The sequence below is a fragment of the Protopterus annectens genome, chromosome 10.part0, assembly GCF_019279795.1.
Source record: "Protopterus annectens isolate FY-2018-M chromosome 10.part0, PAN1.0, whole genome shotgun sequence".
Lineage (NCBI taxonomy): Eukaryota > Metazoa > Chordata > Ceratodontiformes > Protopteridae > Protopterus > Protopterus annectens.
The window spans coordinates 1651557972-1651579132 of record NC_056744.1 but is presented as its reverse complement, the minus strand read 5'-3'; the positions used below and the strand labels follow the sequence as shown (position 1 = coordinate 1651579132).

Below are 21161 nucleotides of genomic sequence, written 5' to 3'. Positions count from 1 at the left end.
CAACACGGCTTAGGCCACGTTCATAATCGGCGCAAGGACAATAGTGTCAAATTAAATGTAAAAAATGTAGCATAATTAATTTTGTTAAACAGATCAGTTTCACTTACCATATAGGAGATGCAAGCCTCCAATCAGATACTGTTGTAAGGGATCTGGGTACTCATGTTGATAATTCCTTATCATTTCACTATCATGTCTCCAGAGTATTTCAGAAAGCCTTTTATCTGGCCCATCTAATTTCCAAAGGCATCTCCACTAGATACAAAGAAGTCTTAATTCCCCTGTAGTCATATCTTATCAGACCCATTATTGAATATAACAAATCTTTTGGCATATATTTATCTAAGTGTGTAACACAACTTGAGACCTCAGAGATTCATAACTAAAAAGATCAGTGGCCTCAAAAAGCTTAGAGACTGGGACCCTTTTCTCTGTACTTAAGTTCCTACAGACTCCGTTGTAGAGATCAATGTCTAGCCTTTCCATGAAAGATCCAACCCTATATGATCACCTATTCCTTTGCAGAACTAATGCCACATCAATACTAAACCATTCAGCAGTTAAATAAGACATGGTGGAGTGAAAGATTCATATCCCAGTATATCCCTCACCTCTGTAACAAATTTCCACTACATGTCAAGCAGAACAGCACCCTTGCCACCTTCAAGGTAAACCTAGACAACTGGATGGGCAGCCTCAAATTCTCCCCTATTCTATCCTGTCTTGCCCTTCTTGCGACTATAGAGAAATTTTGAATATTTTTTTTTTTGGCTAGGCTTTGAAATGGATTGCAGACTGATTGCCTAGTATGGATGTACTTCTAAACATTGAAGTACACAAATCTCAAACATCTAATAATCGATCCTGAAAGATCTAAAGCCAAAACACTGAAAAAAGACACATTTCTTGCAACGGGGAAAGCCCCCTGCACCCCTCATGTGGAGAGGGGGGCTGCACATCCCACACCCCTACTAATTATATATACCAACACAAGGATTGCTTTATAGTAGAGAAAGGGCAAATTCCCCAATCCCCACTTTACGTAGTCTTGCAGGGACTTAACACTGGCAAAAGCAATCAAATGAGTTTTGATCACTTCTGCCATTGTTAAACAAATTAAAGATTACAAATGTTTGATTAAATGGAGAGTGTTTCCCCTAGTACAGCCCTACATTGTGCAGTTTTGAAGATATTCACAGCTGTCTGATTCATAAATGATATAGATAGAAATAATGATCACATTTGTGTAAATAGCTCCAAAATAAGTAAGGTTAATGAAACGCTTTACATCAAAATGAAGCTCACGTGTGCACAAACAAAAATGTTGTTGACAACATGTGTCTAGTTAGTACAGTTACAGAGATATTAACAGTTATTTGTTTAATTTTACCAACAAAAATATTTTACTTTATTGTTTTGTATAATGTGTTATAAAATGGATGGAAATTACTATAGCCACTCTGAAGTTAACTGGATCGCAAAAGTAAAATTTTAACTGCATTTCAGAAATAGAGCAGAGGTTAAAGCTGCCAAAACAGGAAGCCTTTGAGTGGGAAGACATCAAAATCACTGCTATTAGATGTGTATTACTTAAGTCAACACTATCTTCTTGTTCCATCATAACAATTCCCCAGCTTTGTACATTTCTCTATGGCATTCTTGATTAACATCAATAAAAACACATTTATACTAAAGAAATTAATAAAGTGTTAACTTACAACGGTGATTACCTTTAACATTATCCCTGTTCTCCGTCGCATATTTCTCTCCCACATCACCTTCTGACATCTCATTGTTTGCTTTTAATAGCAGTAATAACTTCTTCTTGGGGATTCTGTAACCTGCACATAAAAATATATAGTCTAAATGTTGTTTTATTATCTAGGATGCCCAACAAGACAAAGCCAATTTTCAGTGCAAGACTGTAGACAAACATTTTCACAAGTAGGTACAATATATTAAAAACAAGAAAACATAGACATATGTAGCAGTACTGATACTGATGAAGTAAGGATTGTCAAGATTTAAGTGGTCTTGTGACCTAATTGCCATGTATTTCCTATCATTTTATTATTGTATGATCTAACATGAAAATGAGATCCCAAGGCAATGCTATTTCTTTTCAGAGAGGTCTCACACACTTGAAAGATCCCCTTGAAGAATAGCTTCAAAGGCAGCTGTGAGAAGAGAGGAGACTATAATGGCAGAAAGGCATACACATCTTAGACATTATCCTTAATAGATGCCTAAAATAGGTGTGCTTTGAATAGATCTCACAAGTAAGTGAGGACCAAGGAGAACTGCACCTGGCTTGGTCCTGCCACCATTTTAAGCACTACTGGGTGAACCTTTTCCACTTAGATATCTGGGAATTTCTTGTGCTGGGATTTCATGCTGGTCTTTCTGGCCTCCATTAAGATGCACGGCACCTCCTCTGAAAACATGTACCTGGTAGGAATGAAAACTAAATCAACCACCCAGTGAGCCTCAGAGTCTTCCTCGAGTTGGGATGTATGATCATCCCCTACTTGGGACAGGAGGTCTGTGTACTGTGGCACTAAAAGGTGGTTCCCCAGCAATACTTAGAAGGAGGGAGAATAAGTGCTGTGTCAGCCAAAACGGAGCAGTTAGAACCATCACTGGCCTTTCCTTCTTCATCTTCTGCAGTACCCTGAAGATAAAGCCACCGGAAAGGAAAGCATACAGAAGCAGTCCAGCCCATGAGATGCAGATGTCATCAGTCACCCAGGCTTCTTTTTGGGGAACCTTGAGCAAAACATACTAAACGTTTTTCTGTAGAAGCATAGAAGCATAACATATCTATTTCTGGCACACACCACTTTTGGATTAGATTCTGGAAACATTCCTGTTAAACATTCTTTCACTGGGGTCCAGAGTAGTCCTGCTTAAACTAAAGGTCAAGCTATTGTCTTGTGTTGAGTGGAGATGCTGTACTACTTTACACACCTGCATCTCTGGTCTGCACAGGAAGTAGGAGAGGGGTCATCCTGTTTGTTTATATACCTCTTAACTGTAATGTTAAGATGGGGCCTGGATGCCATATGTTATGGAATACCTTGACGGCCAGGTCCTCTGCAATAATTTCTTTTATGTTTATGTGCTTCTTTCTCATCTCCTTGTCCAAAGTCTCTTGTTCCCTGAGGTCCCCTGCTTGAACTCCCCAAGCGGTATTGAAGGAGTCATTTGTCAAAAAATGGGCTCTTGGTCAGAAGCAGAAGGGGACTCCTTTGTTTAAGCAGATGCTCTGTCTACTATACAATTTCCTTCTTTATGCAAGGAAGCATGAGATATTGGTCTGGCCAGAGAGAAGATGATGGCATGACTTACTCCTGAGATACCACTCAAACTTCCTTATGTACAACGTTGCTAGATTACCCCTTTGTATGTGAGATGCCATATATCCTAACAGCCTGAGGAAACCATCATCATTCTCCAAGACTCTTTTTTCCTTGGGACTAAGAAGTATCCCAATTAAAATTCTGTTTCTCGTTCTCTTTTAGGCACCACCTCTGCAGCTCCATGTGTCAGAAGACTACCCACCTGTTTGGGCATTAGATGCATTTGATGTTCATCATACTGATCACTGCTGAAGTAGCCTTAGCTATATGGGTTATATCCTGCAAGAATATAACAACTTCCAAAGCTTCAGGACAACTTCCAAGCAATCAAACCGTCAGGCAGCTTGAGCTGAACTGACTAAAAGACAAGGTTGGGTGCCAAATCCTTTAGAGCTTTAATGCCACTTAAGAGTACATTCCTCTGAGGCTTTCATGGCTCAGCAGTTGGCTTGTGCTGTTCTTTTGTTGGGCAGATAAGTTCTCTATGAGGAAAAAGCATTCATTTAATATTTTTTTTGTTTATTATTAAAACTTTCCTCTTCAAGAAAAAGTTATTTTAATGAAAGAGTGTGTGTTTTAACAGACTAAGAGACTGTACTGTACTTTTAAACAGCAGTGCTTTTTTTCCTGTCAGTTTAGAAGTTGTTTAAAGTAACTGAAAACTTGTTTTTCCTGTGGAGAAATTGTGTTTATTTTATTTTATGGGGCTGGCAAAGTGTTTTAAACTGCTTTTTACTATATTCGTCTGTGAAAAAGTGAATTTTAAAGACTTTTAGTTTTTAATGGCATTTGCTACTTGTTTTTCCCAAGAACGACGCACCATTTTTGGATTCACCATGGAACAATCTGTCAGTCCTATTTTTGGTACTTATTCCAGCCACAAAAAGAAAAAGTTAAGTAAACAGCCTCGTCATCACAGCAGGCTAGCAATTTGTCTCAGCTACAGGTAGGGGACTCTGCTGTGGCCATTAGTTGTACCTCAGACCACTTGTCCTTTACCCTGGATTTCTCTACTGTAGCACCCACAGCCACTATGAACTGGAGGTTAGCCACGTCCTCTGTGGCTGTTGGGGGTCTCCTCAATGGGCAAGAGACAGCCACTCTTGTCAGTCCTGGGAGAGGGGAACAAGGAAGGTTTCCTGTTGAGTCAAAATACGGTGCCCATCCCCGAGGAAGCAGTGGCTGCTATTATTGACACTGCTGGCCCCATTTTTCCTGTCAAAAAGAAATAGAAAACCAGGTATGCATCTACTCCTCCTCAAACTTCCTCAGGCAGGAGTAATTTACTGGGTCGGGCTCAGGGCTTAATTCAGGATGTTGATCCATCTTGTAAAGTAGTTTCTGCCAAACAAAAGAGAGAGATTTCCTTTCCTGAAGCAATTCAAGATTCTGAATCTGATATTCTCTTCAGATTTCTGATTCAGACTCAAGAGGTCATCTCATTTTCTGACTCTCTCTCTCTCTCTTTCTGTATGGGGGTCTCTTTCTCTGAGACTCTTTCTAGAATGAGCCAGTGTTTTCAGTGGGAGAACACTGAGATTTCTCAGTCCTTCAGAAAATACTATGAGCTGTTATAGAAGGAATTTCCGGAACCTGCACCCGCTCCTCCAGTTTTGGTAGCTTTAGAGGATGTATGTGTTACTGCTTGCTGTTTTCCTGACAGTCAGCCTACTACCCCTAAAATGGCAGACAGGATTGTATAAAGTTACTCAGTCTTTTAGGTTTTTATACACCATCCTCAAACCTGATCCAGCAACTACGGCTTTAGTCAATCTTTTTGCTGCTAAACATTTAATTAAGGATGGAAAGGTTATTGATAAGTATGTGAAAAAAGTGTATGCTTCTGTAACTTTGATTTTCAGAATTTTGAATTATTGGGCTCATATGCTAAGGTTTGCTCTGAATTAATTGTGAAAGTATGAGGAATATTTTGTCTGTAGTTTCTTCTTGTGAGGGAAAAGCTTCCTTAAATAACTTAATTTCTTCTGCTGTTCAAATTACTACTCGTTGTTTACAGTAGGTATATGACTCTCTTCATACTTTTTCAAGGACTATAGACACTGGTACTGTTTTAAGGTTTACATGGGTGTGTTCTCAGAACAACCCAGATGATGTTAAAAAAATGAGATTTTAAATTCTCCTTTAGATAAAGAATGCTTTTGCAGAGACTTGGCCCTACAATTGATAGTCATGTGTTAAAAAAGGAGTACTGGGGTCAGTTGCACACATCATCAGTAGAAGTCCTCGTGGGAGATTTGTTTTGCACAGTCTAGACACACATAGGAATTAGTAATCATCTATGCTTACAGCCAAAAAAACAACATAAGAAATACAAGTTCCCCAGTGGGATATTTATCTTTAGATGCTCTATTTCTCGCTTCAAACTGACCCACCTTACTAACAACAATGGGTGCTTAATAATCCAACAGCACAAAAGTGCTAAAGAAATGGTGTTGGATGATGACCCTTTATACATCATTATCATATAAAAATGTGTCTTGAGGGGCTAGGAGAAGGGGTCATGTCTGTGGTATTTGGCCAAACATGGGCTTCTAAGGCAGAAAATCCCAAAGTCCATCAGTGTAACAATGAACTACAATGAACTCTGACAATGTCAAGGAAATTGCACTGTATTTATGATTTGAACTTCTCTTGCAGCTACAGCATTTACTGTTTACATACTTCTTACAGACTATTCATCTAGGGAGAGAGAGTCAAGGAGAGTTGTAACAGGGGAGGGGTGGGAAGGGATCCCACCCTACTTTTACTTCGGACAACCAAATTCTGAAATTCTGAATGAAAGGAGGAAAATAGGCCAGCAGCAGTAACTAAACTCACACTTGTGCATCGACAATTATGGTAAGTTGATAACTCAACTGTATATATTTTTATGTAAGACACTGCTGCAGTCATAACTTCAGGGAAGAGTCCGGAAGTCTACAACTCCTGGCCATTGGGTACTTAATATACCTGTCAACAAAGAGGGAAAAAGACCGTTTAAGGTTGCTGGAGCAAACCCTGTTCTAACACTAGATGTAATGTGTAGCCTGTAATACTAGGAGAAGGTGTGAACAGTGGAACATTCTGGAACTTGTAGGATAGCTTTAGCAGCATTTCCTTTTAGGAAGGCTAGGATACTGGCTGAGACCTTGCTGTAGCAAGACCTCATGTGCCCTGCAACCACTTCCCATGAAATTTGTGTCAGGAAAAGAATACAGTTGGAAAAACATTTGAAGGTGGCCTGCTTTGAAAGGGGTAATTCTTTCTCACTTTACCCAAAGGCTACAAACTGTTGGTTCATCCCTCTATAAGACTTTGTTTTAGCCAGGGAATATCTTATCTCTCTGTGGACATGCAGAGGGTGTGAGATTTATTTGTCTTTGTTTACTGGCTTAGGACAAAAGAGTAAGAGTTGAATGGACTGGTTTAATGTGACCTCCATCACCACTTAGGGCATAAAGAATATGTTGGTGTTGGTACAGAAAGTGACCTAGTCAGAGTGGAAGACTAGGAAGGGTTCCTTGCACATCAAGGTCTGTAGTTCAGAAATTCTCCTGCAGAAGTTACTACCACCAGAAAAAACTATTTTCCACAAAAAAGAATTTTTATGTGAGCTGATGCTGCAGGCTCAAAATGCAGTGGAGTCAGATTCTTCACAAAAACGTTCAGATCCCAAGGAGGAACAACTGCTCTTTTTATAGCAAACTGTAGGACCACCTTGTGGAAAAACTTTACTATTCCTTAGGAAGTAAGCGGAGGATCCAGGAGTAGGAAAGCTGCTTTAACAAATATGTGATCCCATATGAAAGTATAAACTACACTCCAATACGTGTGGAGTTTATGTCCTTCATTAGGACCATAAAGAAAAATATTTTCATTCTGACAGGTATGACTTCCTAGAGCAGGATTTCCTAGCCTTCTTCATTAACTTATTACTTTGCACCATATCCATATATAATCTTAGCCCTCCCAAATAGTGCCTATCTATTCTGTATTGTATCTTTTTCTCTTCCCAATTAAACCCCCATTTCTTCTTATTTTGACTAGATCTTTATACTCTAGCCTTTAATATCCCTGTATTCCCTACATTCCAGATAAGATACCAGGGCAACCTACTTCTCTTCTTATATAGAAAATCCTTCTCTCCTTACCTATCCTCTTCCAGCTCTCAGAATCCATCACTGAATCTCATACTGTCCTGAAACAACTTGTTTCCTTCTTCATTGCTTCTTCCCCATCACCTGACATCTATAAAATACAGATGCCTCTGCTTAATTTTGCTACTCTTCAGCTCATCCTTTAGCCTTCTCTTCCTACTATACCATTTTTCATCCTACCATGACCTAATAATATCTCACAAAATATTGCCAACTTTATCACAACCCCCTACCCATAGTTCCTCTTTACACTCTCCTCGCATTGCACCAAACCTGTTTTATATTGCCCTCACCTTTATTCCAAATATAGGCTGATTAGTTGCACTTCATCTCAAACCAAAACAAAATTAAGTGCAAGAATCCTGTCCAAAAACAAATATGCAAAATTCCCCAATATACCAAAATCCTTCTAGGAGGATATACACCCTAATCCTGGCCCACCCATCACAACAAATACAACAATAATTCTCTCCAATACATTTCTGAAATACAACAGCAGCCAATCCCCAAATGTGGTGATCTGATGTTTGCTGCAATAAATGTTAGAAATATAAGAAAACTGCTGAACTACATGCCTAGATTTCCCAACATAAGCCTGATGTTCTTGCTGTAACTGAAACTTGGATTAAACCCAGCATAAACGACTCCAAAGTTATACCTCCTGGCAATAATAATAATAATGACTGTATAAAGAGGAAAGGTGAGCGTATTGCCTTTAATATTTCCCAGTACCTATCACATTTCCCCTTACAACAAACCAACAACAAAATTAATTTCAGCAGAGCTTCTTATTAGTTTCCACAAAATATATAGTTATAAACAACTATGTATTACTGTCCTTGATTTCAATCCTGGTGACAATACAGCTATACTGGAAGATATCCTACACTGGATATCCAGAACATTTCCACAAGAAATAATATTACTAAGTGATGTGATTGTCAATTGGTTGTATATAAGCTCTAACTTCCCAACATCTAGCTTGAAATTTCATGGTTTCACACAACTAATTAATAGTCCCACACATTATAGCAAGACATCAAATTCTTTATTGAACTGTATCCTAGTATCAGATCCAGACAAATATTCCACCACAAGTACAATGTCAGACTCACTCAGTGATCATCTCCCCTCTATACGATTAGGCATCTCACACATCCAGTTAAACAGCATATTCATAAAACAACACATAACCTATTTAAGTTAAAGCCAGAAATGTTCATTACTACACTTTCATCTATTAACTGGAACTTCCTAAAAATCTTCTCATTAGATGATGCGGTAATTGAATTCAATACACCTTTCCTAAATAGCCTAAATAGCCATGCACCTCCTAGAAGGAAGAGACTGAAAACAAATAATGCAATTTGGCAATCCAAAGAGTAGAATGCTAATGTAGGATAGAGAAAAACCATAGAAAGAATGGCAAAAATATAAAACACCTCAATATCTCGAAAACGTCAGAATGCTTCACAATCAGACTAAAAAGCAAATAAATGAAGGCAAAAAAACTATACTGTAATAACTATCAGAATAATACCTAAACACAACCCTGAAAAATTTAAGACATTCATTAAAGAAATCTTACATTCTGGCCAAAAATTCAATCTAAATCCCTCTCCAGCTAATTCACCACTCAAAACTGCAATACAGTTCAACTCATATGTTATACATAGTATAGCATCTGTAACTAGGGATTCCTCAACTCCCTGCTCAGCAGCCACATATCAACACATACACTTTCACCTTCAAACCTGTGCCAACATCCTGTATAAAATTACTTTTAAACTTAATCTGTGCTCTTCTTCAGCTGATGACACTCAAAGCAAGTACCTAAAAATTGTTGCCAATAGCATTGCCTACCCTGTCTCAATCCTTACAAATAGGTCCATCCAGGAATCCCATATTCCCTCCCTTTGGAAAAAGTTGCACATTATCCCATTACACAAAGGAGGAAATTCAACAGACATTAATTACCTTAGACCTATAGCAATTTTATCTCCCCTCGCCAAAATACTTGAATGACGTATTCAAAAACAATTGCTAGACTATTTTCTGCAGCAAGAACTCCTATCTGCTACACAACATGGTTTCCATCCTTCCCATAGTAATAGCACTGCCCTTCTGACCTATATAGATACTGTCAATAAAGTCTCTTCCTTATTTCTAGACCTATCTAAAGCCTTCGACTCAATTTTCCACAAAATAATTCTTCTTCAAATGTCCTATCTAGGTCATTCTCAGCCCACCCTTCTGTGGTTCAAAAGCTACCTGAGGTATCAGTCAGTATAATGACACTCCATGTTCTCTCCTTACCGCCCAGTCACCACTGGTGCACCACACGGCTGTATCATTGGTCCACTTGTCTAAAATTTTCACCAAAAGTCTCTATACTTCCACACAACAGGCCACCCAAACATAATACGCAGATGATTCCACTCTCATTTGCATATCTGACAACATGGTACACCTCCAAAAAATTACTCAGGAAGCTTTAACAGCCACCGAAACATGGCTTTGTAACTTACAACTTATGCTCAACCTTAAAAAGGCCAAACTACTACTTTTTTCCCCAAATCCCACTCTCAATTAAAAAAAAAGTCCTCTTTCTTGATAATACAACCATTGAAGTCACTTCTCACAAACTATAAGGGGTGATAGTGGATGATAATCTTACATTCAACCTGCATCCTGCATATACAAAATTGCATAAGAAAAACACATCAAAAACTATGGATGCTTTACAGAGCCAAAAACTTTCTCATTGACACAACTAAAACCACACTCGCCACTACTTATTTCCCCCCCACTCTTTTTTATGGTGCTCTCATCCTAAGTAACCTCCAGGCTTCACAAAAATTAAAACGTGAACAATGCTATAGCAAAGTTTCTAAATTTGTTACAGATACCACATCAACTAACAGCTACTTACCATCTATAAAATTATCCACCATCCATCTGCCTGTCCAGCACTAAAAAATATTCTGTACAACTATGCTCCCAGTTGGTCACTGCGATCCAGTAACCAAAAACTCCTATCCATCTACAAACCTAGAAAATCTGCTGGACATTGTCTACACTTGTACAAGGTTGCTAAGACCTGTATCCATCAGGTCTATACCCTTCATCCCATCTTTCAAAACCACTCTGAAAGACTTCCTGGCTAAAATCTGTTCCTGTTCTTGCTCAAAACCAGGATAAACTATATCCCTAAATGTGAGCAAGTACCTTTCTTTCCTTATACCTCCTTACTGTCCTTTCTTCACTTACTTCCTTACTACTATCAAATTCTCTTCCCTAACTTTCTCTCTAAATATACCATAAGCCTGTTTTTCCTCACTTCATATTGCAATTCCTGTTTGTATTAGACTAACTTACCTTTAATTTCCCTACAAGCTTTCTAAAAATTTTCTAATATTAAATAATTTTCATATACAGTGTATCATTTCTTAATATTTTTATATTATGTATAATATGTTATAATTATTTAATCTGCAGAAGTTTTTGTTTTATTTTTGAAGACTGTATAATTATTGTTCTTAGAATATTTTGCAATATTTTGGAGCTTTTCTCCCCTGGCCTCCTCTAAAAATGGGCTTCTACTCAGCCAGATTTTCCCAGTAATCAAATGTCAATGTTGTTGTTGTCTTTCTGCTTTTCCCAGTTAGGGGTCGCCACAGCTGAACTCCGGTCCGATAATGATTGGCAGTAGATTTTGACGAACGCTGAGGTGCTAGCTCGACATTCAACCTTCAACGAAGGCACGCCCATTTACGCATGTCTTTTGAATGCCCACCCAACCTCGGGGAGGACATGCAGACTCCACACAGAAGGCACTACCCGCGTTCCAGCCAAGAATCGAACGGGAGAAACTCTTGCTGTGAGGCAACAACGCTACCGCTGCACCACCGTGGAAGGAGTAATTAAATGTTAATAAGTAAATAAATAAATATGTCTTCAGAAAACAACTGTCCAAATAGTCAAAAGGTTATATCTTTCAGTCTGAGGGTGAATAGTTTTGAATGGAACATGGTACTTTTCTGAGTCAGTAGGTCTGCCTCTTTAGGCATTAAAAGTGGTTTGTACCTGACCAAGTGTAACATGTGGGAGAAACAGTACTTTAATGACTAGAACGGTATAATCATAATCATAACTTATTTTTCTGAACTATCCCCTGAATCAGAGGTATGCTTGGAAAGGCATAAGTGAATTTACCACTGAAATGGATAAGGAAGGCATCCACCATACAAGCCTTTGGATGAGATTATCAAGAACAGAACATCCTAAGGTTGCTGTTTTTGGATGACCCGAACGAGTCTATATCTGGTAGACCCATTCTGCATCTGTTGTCAAAGTCTGAGAAAGGCTCGGTGGGTAAAGGGGCTTGCCCTTGTTTTGCCTGACTGAGGAGATCCGCCAATCCAACTCTTTCTTTGGAAAAGGTAACACTGGCAGAAGGTGCTCCAAAGGTCAGCATTGCTGATCCCAAATGGTCCTAAGATACTACTAGATTTTCCTGATAGACATTCATGCCAGGGACACCATAAGGATGGTGGCAGCAATGTGCTTTAGCATACTAAGGGCTTGCTTGGCTTTCCAGTGGGTTGTTGCTGCAATATGTGTAAAGAAAGAGGTGAGAGAGCATGTTTTCATGTCAAAGGGATGTTCTGGCCAGATTGGTGTCCAGCAAAGTCCACTAGAAAACTGTTTTTTGGCAGGGTACAAAGTCTGATTTCAGGCTAGTCAGAATGGAGCTTATCTTCTTCAGGCAGTCTTATGAAACTGAGATTGCTATACAGGTGTCTTCCTGGAACTGTGCTTGAAGAAAACGGTAATCTACATAATGGTAAATATGAATCCCTCTTCTATTATAATGGGCTATTACTGAGATACTGGGACAGACATTTACTGTGGATCCTAATCTAAAGAGCAAGGATGTGAATTGGTACAAGCCTCCTCCAGCAAAGAATCGTTAGAGGCATTTGTGTGCCTTGTGAACAGAGGGATGGAGGTAAGCATCTACGGGAACATGTAGACTATGGGATTCAATAGCAGAAGAAGAGCTTGGAGAGCAATCTTCTTGAATTTGAGGACAGACAGAAATTGGTTTAGTCTGGTCAGGTCCAGAATTGGCTTCCATGGCTCATCTTTCCTTAGTACCAGGAAGTCTTCAGTGGAAACATTTTCCATCCTAGACCTTGATACTGTTTTCTGGAACATTGTTTTAACAGGAGTAGTAAGATGGGTGTTGTGAGATGTTCCTGTACTCTTGGCAATCTTGTGATTCTTCTGTTGGGGAGGTTTGACTTGAATTCTAAACAGTATCCCCTTGAAGTGATCACCAGTGCCAATTTATCTGTAGCTATTCCTTATTCCTCTTATCAGGCAGATAAACTTCTTCCAAAATGTAGCATTTGGTTTGGAGATTGGGGGAGCGTAAGTAGATGAATTTTGCCTTTGGGATGACTGCATGTTTAGTGGCCTCCTTGTTCTCCCTTATCTTCCTGCTGTGCTGATCCCTAGATGAGGCTGCTGATATTTTGGGGTATTGGATGAGTCACCGCTGAGAAGGACAGTACACCTGCACACCCACTCCTTGAATTAGATCTTTGTGAGGAGGGAGGGGGTTAGGGAAAGGGTAGGGGAATAACAAAAATTACAAAATCTCTCCCAGCAGCAATATTATGCTGCACTGGAGTCCATGATCCTCAGCAGTCAAGGACATGGGGTCAGGCGCAGCCCAACGAGCAGTCAAGAATATGGGGTCAGGCGCAGCCTGAGGATAAAACTGGTCTTATGTGAACAAGGAGAGGCACCAGTAACAGCAAACAGTCAGTTGTTCATATGTTAGTACTAGGCTAATTGCCCCTTGTGGGCCATTTTAAGCTTAGCCAATTACCCCACGTGAGAATCAAACCCTGCACCTTGTGCTTGCCAGGTAATCACCTTAACCATTATGCCATCTGTGGGTGTCAGAAACTTTAAAAAAAAGTTTATCATTACATACTGACTGCAGCTCTGAATAATTTGCCAGAAAACCACACATTTTACGAGGAACAGATGAAAATGAGGCAAAATCAGGGATATTCTATAAAATAAGGGACAATTTCATCTTGTTTCACACAATTGATACCCAAGGCTTATTTCAAAGAAATGTACATCTAAAGCCGGACTGTAAGCTACACAAATGAGAAGATACTAAGTTGTTCGTATCAACAGACAACTCCCCCCCTTTTTAGTGACTACAATCCTCAAAGATTTGCCAGAAAAACACAAACCGTATAAGGCAAAGACCAAAAGATACAATTCAAAATCAGGAAAATTCTTTAATATCAGGAACAGTTTCAACATGTCTTCACACAAACAGCAACCAGAAACTTCATTCATAATGTGGCGATTACCCATAGTAAACGACTAAAAGAATGTCAAACCAGAGAACATGAAATTTTATGAATAAAAGGTACACTCATAAATAATAGAGTCTATGCTTCTGAATTACCCTTGGAATTGTATTTCAACATGAAACGTGTAACTCTTGGGATAAAGACTTACATTAAAATGGACTGCACTTACCTACTGAAACCATGGTCTCATAGTTATTTACCATTACTTCTCGGTAGATTTCCTTATCATGTTTGTTTAACATCTTCCATTCCTCTTCTGAGAAAGTGATGGTAACATCCTCAAAGGTTTCTGGTACCTGCAGAGAGACAAAAACTATCTCAACGTTTCTTTTATTGACTATGAAATAATTTGCAATGCTTTTAACAGAGACAATGCATAATTGTTACTTCTCTGTTTAGTACACAGGTGCACTAGACTGGATACCACCCCTTTTCAGCCAAAATCGGGTTACAAAAAGGAATAATGTTTCATACAATGTGACAAACAGTATTTGATTAGTGAACACAAAAATTATTTGCCATACTTGTGTAGTTATATCCACAACAGTTAAGAGGTATGTACTGTATATATACTATATTTGTCAACAAAATGTTTTCTCAGTATTTAAAACAATCTACTGCTCTCAGGTACAGACAACTGTCAATTGAGGTAATGTGCAGGACATCTGTGTAATACAAATGTGGCATCCACACAAGCAAGCAGCATAATTTAAGGCACATCCCACCTTTACATCTATGCAGAGATAAAAAAAACAAACAAAAAAACAGAAGCACAACTTAGAGTCTCAAGAGAAACCATCCACAGAAATTAACTAAACACACATTATTATGCCTATAGTAATGTAAGAGAGTGTGTGTGTGTGTGTGTGTGTGTGTGTGTGTGTGTGTGTGTGTGTGTGTGTGTGTGTGTGTGTGTGTGTGTGTGTGTTGATAAAACACTAATGGTAGAGGTTTCCAGAGAGATGAGTGTGGTTGTCTAATGAGGTGATGTCTTCAGTATGGAACACATCAGAGAAAAGTGACGTTCAAAGTGCTGAACACAATGACTGGACGCATGGCTAAAATGGGTAGTTAGTATGAAAGTACAACCAGTCCATGTAGGGACCTGGCAGAGTTAAAACTGAAGTATGTTGGGTTAAGGCAGATCATGTTCACATCAGTCAAGTTGTCATGGAGGAATCATGGGGAGCAGCAGCTGAGAAGTGAGATGTATGGTTTCTGTGGCAAAAGAAAGAATCGGACAATACTGAGAGATGGGAAAATATCTGTACCAGTGCCACCCTTGAAAGGTATGTGTCCTCATAGTCTGTTTAACAGGGTTAGAAAAAGGTATAAGAGAATGCTGCTGGTCATCCGGAGGGCCTGCATTGACAGAAGCATAGGGCTGGTATAAGAGATGACATGGAGATGACCCAGCCACATGGTGGTGGACACACATCGTTAAACCGCAGAGTTATGGCTGATCAAGAGTTGTGTGTATGAGGCTGTGGGGGTCATAAAGTTAAAACTGACAAAGACTTGAACCTGACTCCATTGTGCACAGAGATAAAGCCCTGACTATCACTCTGATGGCCTGAGTTCAAGTTTTGTATCAGACACTACAGGAAACAGGAAGAATATGGAAGAAATAAACAGCCAATGCCAGCTTGGGAAGGAATAAACAGCCAATGCCAGCTTGAAAATATCCGGGAAAGGAAGTGCTGGTTCCAATTACTGGTTGAATTTTCAACCATCAATACAGCACAGACTGGGGATGTGGGCTTAGAATAACAAGCCTGTGATGGTAGCACTTGGGTACAGCATGTTGGTGGTTGAATGCAGATATCAGGAAGGACATAGTAGAGCCTCAAGGTGGCATGAATGCTCCACATCAGGCACTAGGGGCTTGGGGTTAAGGTCATATAAAAAATGTCCTGCAGTCCATGTAAATAATGACTTAATTGCAGGCTATCTGGGCACAAGGTTAGCATGACAAGGGAAGCGCTAGCTACTGAGTGGGTAACTGACCGTTGGCTGCCAATCAGGATTCCTAAAAACCTCTGTTACTTTCTGGATGGCAGCCCCCTTGAGTTATCTCTATCATGGTCAGCAACAGCAATTGATGAGGAATGAACTTGCCAGAGATTAACTGAGGGGGAGGAAAAGATGGTCTGAAAGCAGGTGGGAAAGCCATATAAATAAATCTGATAAAACTTTTCACTGGCCTTGTACAGAAATTCCAAGGTTACAGGGAGTACATGGTAAATTTCCGCCATGCATGGGTAGAAGTATGTTTGTCTCCTGACAATATTACTACTATACAGACACACAAAGAAAGGTAGTTAGCAAGTAGGAAGTTGTGGTACAAGTACAGAAAAGGAAGTGTGGGGTGACTGACCTCAGAAAGCAGGTGTGTGTGAAGTAATAGAGTCAATGGACAGTTACAAGTGTCAGACATGGAGAAGAGGACAGCAGTAGCCTATCGCCAAGCAAACAGCAATATGCAAAGAATAAATAGGCACTGGGTTACCTCACGTGAAATACGAGAAGTGGGGTGCATTACTGGTGACCAGATGGATGAAGTCCTGTGTGGATTAGGCTTGCAGATGACCAACAAGTGGAAGTGTCACACTGGTATCTGATGAGAACAGTGGCATGGTCAGCAGGAATAAATATACACTCAGAAAAAATCAGCAAATTTGTCAGAGCTGACAAACAAATTAGAATCAATGTCTTTGGCACTGCAGCTCAGATTCAGCAAGTAAACATTAAATGGACCTTAAAAGATACCAATGGAGAAATAATGAATATCTGCATGCCTTAAAGTACATAAGAGCATGTCTTCTGAACCCTTCCACAATGACAGAAGTCTATGTAAACATGGCCAAACACCAGAATATGCAAGCAGGTTGGTCTTCTTAGGCACTTCTCAACATAACCCAAGGTTTGTAGTACTACAAGAAAATGGGCACTCATGGCAAAAACAGGAGCAAGACTTTTCTACTGTCAGTTATGCATCACATAAAATGTTACCAAAACCTACAGATTCTGCCTAGCAAGACTAGCAGGCTGAGGTTTCTTCTCACGAAAAGACAGCAGTATTGAGATGACCATCTGGCACCCCTCAGAGAATATGCAGACCCTATGCTCTGCACCCAGCTGGCTGACACCACACATATGAACCACTATTCACCTTTAGCCAACAGACAGGATGACACCTTGAATACATTACACCAAAAAACACCCTTCACCCTGCAGTCAGTGAGCCCAAAAGATGGCTCCATGTAACAAATTTTGGCACAGCGCAGCTGATTTAAAAGGGTGGTCCTGCAACCAGGTGCTTGCTGATGAACACCAAATGCAGATCTGGCTCTAGGAGTGGGCTCTATTATCATTAGTTAAAGTAAGGTCTTCTTAAATTTACTTTGGAATATCACGGCAGCCTTCCCTTTAATTGTTTTTGCCTTGTTCATCCCTTCCTACCTATTCAACATGGAAACCTATGTGAGGAGCACAAGGTTCCACGTAGCACAGCTCTAAGATTCAGTGGGGCACAGAAGCCCTACAACCATGACAAAATGACAACAACTTGTGCTATGGATGCTTTGCTGTCTAATTAGCCATTTCTACAATTCTGAGTATTCTTTTAAGAGCTCATTATCCATTTTCTCCTTAAACAGCCTTCTCTGCCGTTTTCATTTTACTTTCCTTACTCATAGTCTCTCATCTTATTTTTAATATTTCCCGTGTGTCCTATTTGTAGCACCAACCTCCTAATTCATTATCTCTGCTGACTCACTAATTTCATGACCTCACCCATCTCAGTATTGCAAGGGATCCATTATATAATGTATGTTGGGCAGCCCTAGTTGCCTGGCCTGTTTTTGCTGTGCTACATCCACAAAGTCCTCTTACGTGGCATTTAACCATTCTTAGTGATGCCTACTTTTATTCTGGATCTACTGAAAGTTCAGCTTCTTACACAGTAGAAACAATTCAGTTCTCTGAATGAAAGTCAGTGTAATACATTGTATGTGAATGGCAGAAGTGCTATAAATAAGTATCTAATTGTAAGGGTTCTAAACAACTGACTTGGTCATTCTCTTGTAAGAATTCCATGTTATCAGAATCTGTTCTACAAGTTACTTTGTTTCACCTTTGTTCTGTAATCCAAACTACCAACTTAAATTTGTTTAGTAATGTGAACCTGGCCATGGTTGATAGGGCTCCAGATCTATCTACCACTATACTAATTTAAAACAACAAATAATTCAACTGCCACAGTAACACGTTAACAAACAGTCAGGTACACATAACACTTCCCTTGTTGTGCTAACCCTGTGCCCAGATAGCCTACAATTAAGCTATTAAGTATTTCATCTAGAACCACTGCTTAATTTATTAATCAAAAGGAGATTCATGCTGATCCATCAACAAACAGTTATGCAGATGTCAATGGATTAAAAAAAAGAAAAAAAAAACAAAGGGAACCCAAGAAGCAATTTTTTTAAAGGGTGCAAGCCCCTATATCCTATACTCCACAAACTTACAGAGCCCTACTCCAAGGTCAGACGAAAGTGGAGAAAAGAGAAAACGCAGCTGTTGCTGTTGAAGACGTACAAAAGAAGTGAAGGTTAAACACACATGTAAGGCAGTTTTGAAGCATTGTCAAGGCAGCAGTGTATGTAGTCCGATAAGACGCCAATATTTAAAATATTATTTTACTAGTGCTTTTAAATACCATTCATAATCACACGATAGTCAGTCTGTGGACCAGCCTGCCTACCCAGGTAGTTAACAAATAAGCGAATAAACCACACCAATTATAGCAATCATTAAGACATTTACAAAAGGGCTTTCAAAACTTAAGGTACTTAGCAGTATCAGTAAACCCTAAACATATTGATTGATAGTAAAATGTCGAGTAAAGCCATTTGACTGCATTGAACATCAATTGCAAAGTTATTTATCAGTTTGAAAGACTAGTTATATTATAGCACTAACTAAAAAGAAGACATGGGACTTCCCCATCCTTAGGAAAGCACACAAACTTTCCCCTAATATTTCTCTCCCTATGGTCAGTTTTGATTTCTGTGCATAGCAATGCTAGTGACACTGACTTATACATCCCATTCTGAGACAGAAACGATGGACCACCTCTAACCTATGACTGCAAACTCTTCCTAAATGTGTTTAAACAATGAAGCCTGGTCCACTTATTGCCCTTTTAACATCTGTAGCTCAGGAGAGTCTATACTCCTGTTTAGACTAAACCCTTCATTTTTTTAGAATTTTATTTTAATTTATTTGTTGCCTTCACATTTTAACATATTTTAGTACTTAGTTGTTAAATGTAGTATAAGTGAACCAGATTTTCATCTTATTTCAGTAGCAACTGCACATATACTAATTAGAAAGGCAGTACAGGGATGTACTGCAATTACATTGTTTAAAAAGGATTTTATAAAGCTGGAACATGAAAACAACACTACTTTTATTGGTCAGGAATCCATCCCAAACGTAGAGCAGCACTGTGACAAAGGAAGTTACACTTTGAAGGCATTACTCTGAGCTTGTAACTAAATATAACATTCCCAACAGGCATTACTACCTCAGAATTTTACTAGGGAGGACACGTGGATCATAGATGAAAAAATGAGGGGCTTGGGGACCTGCCCAAATGACATATTTGAAATTCATTGTTTCGCCATATTTTGTGTGAAATCCAAATTTTCTCCTGTTTGACTGAGGTATATTTTGTCTAACTGGTGTTCAACATTTTGTCACAAATACTTGACAGATACAGATGTCAGTTTGATTAATTTGTGGCCTACACTGAAGTGCAATCACAAAAGGCAATATACAAATCAACAGTGAGAGGATATTTGCATAATTCCCAAGTATGCAACAAAAATCTAGGTTTAGGATTTCTGCATGGAAGTACTTACATAGGTATTTTTGTACTCCAAGTATCCAGTGATTTATTTTTCCACAGATGGATATCAACTGCTGGAGGTGTGTTTGGAAAGAAGTGGATATCAACAAGTTGGTAGTTTTTAAAAAAACCTTCTGCAGTGTATTTTGTCAGAAATGTTGGGAGAGCAAATTATTTTAACTAATGAAATGTCTTTTTTGAGCTGGGATATAGACATAGAAATGGAATTGCCTAGACACAATAAAGCTCAACTAAGTTTAATGCTGGTGGCTGCCAAAAAAGTAGTTAGTAGACAATGGAAATCAAAAACTAAACCAATAGCAACAGAATTATTGAATGTTGCAAATGACATAAATGGGACATTTAGAAAAGGGGAGGAGCAAACTACATATAAAAAAAGTGGACTCTGTGGGAACAATATATACAGAATAATGTTCAGGTGCAACAGGAGTAAAATTTCAAAGATGTCAGGACCTGAGCTATATATGCATTGATAAAGTGAATAATAGTAAATGTTAGTAGAGATGAGTAATGCATAAAAAAAAACATTGCAATGGTTTGTTTTCTCTTTTATAATTGAATGTGTATGCATATCACTATGTAATATGTTATGTTAATAAATGTGTTTAAATGTAATCACAAATCTGAGATTAATTTATTTATTTTTGTTTCTAGGTCTCAGATTGTGGTACCTTGGAGAATTTATTTTTCTCTGAGATAGAACAATCTTGTATTTAGTGTTTTTAAGGTATAAAAGGTGTGGAGGTACAGGGGGGGGGGGGCTTTGCTCCCCTGCAAAAAATGAGTTCCTCGTGAAAAAGTGAGTTTTAATGGTCACTGATTCACTGACAATGTCAGTACTTGTTGATCCAATTCTGAGACCCAGTCACTTATGTAGAAAGCAGCACTCATGCAGCTAACAGATACACTTACGCAAAACAACAACAAAAAAGTATTGGTGCAGTATGTATTACTTTTCAAATATTTATCAAGAATTATATATAGTTTAAAACTCACTAATCCTATTCAATGTTCCAATACCTAATGTAATACCTAAATCTCAGATTCAGTTATTCTGGTCAATTCTTGCAATTGCCAGGAAAGTTATTACTTTGAACTGGAAAAGTAAACAAGACTTGAGGTTTAAAGATTTAATTAATTTAGCAAAAGTTGTTTGTAAAAAAGAACTGCAAACCATTTGTTATAGAACTCATAACATTACTCATAAAAAATAGCATGGCAAAAATTGGGAAACCTTTTGAACAAATACTGATAACTTCTCATGGATAAAATGATTGTCATGGATGAATGTAAATATTGTAAATAG

The 21161-nt window shown here is 38.7% G+C and overlaps 1 protein-coding gene across 3 annotated transcripts in view; it reads right to left on the bottom strand.

Moving 5' to 3' along the window:
* The window catches only part of LOC122813853 (zinc finger protein 25-like), a 133451-nt gene that overhangs the window by 72894 nt on the left and 39396 nt on the right, over positions 1 to 21161 (bottom strand). For 2 of the 3 annotated variants that reach the window (XM_044086390.1, XM_044086392.1), the window contains 2 exons: positions 14090 to 14216; positions 1719 to 1841 (listed from right to left, as the gene is read on the bottom strand). In XM_044086390.1, coding sequence (XP_043942325.1) covers positions 1719 to 1841; positions 14090 to 14216 — 250 coding nt within the window. The remainder of the gene's footprint in view (positions 1 to 1718; positions 1842 to 14089; positions 14217 to 21161) is intronic. The other variant, XM_044086391.1, reaches the window with a different exon arrangement.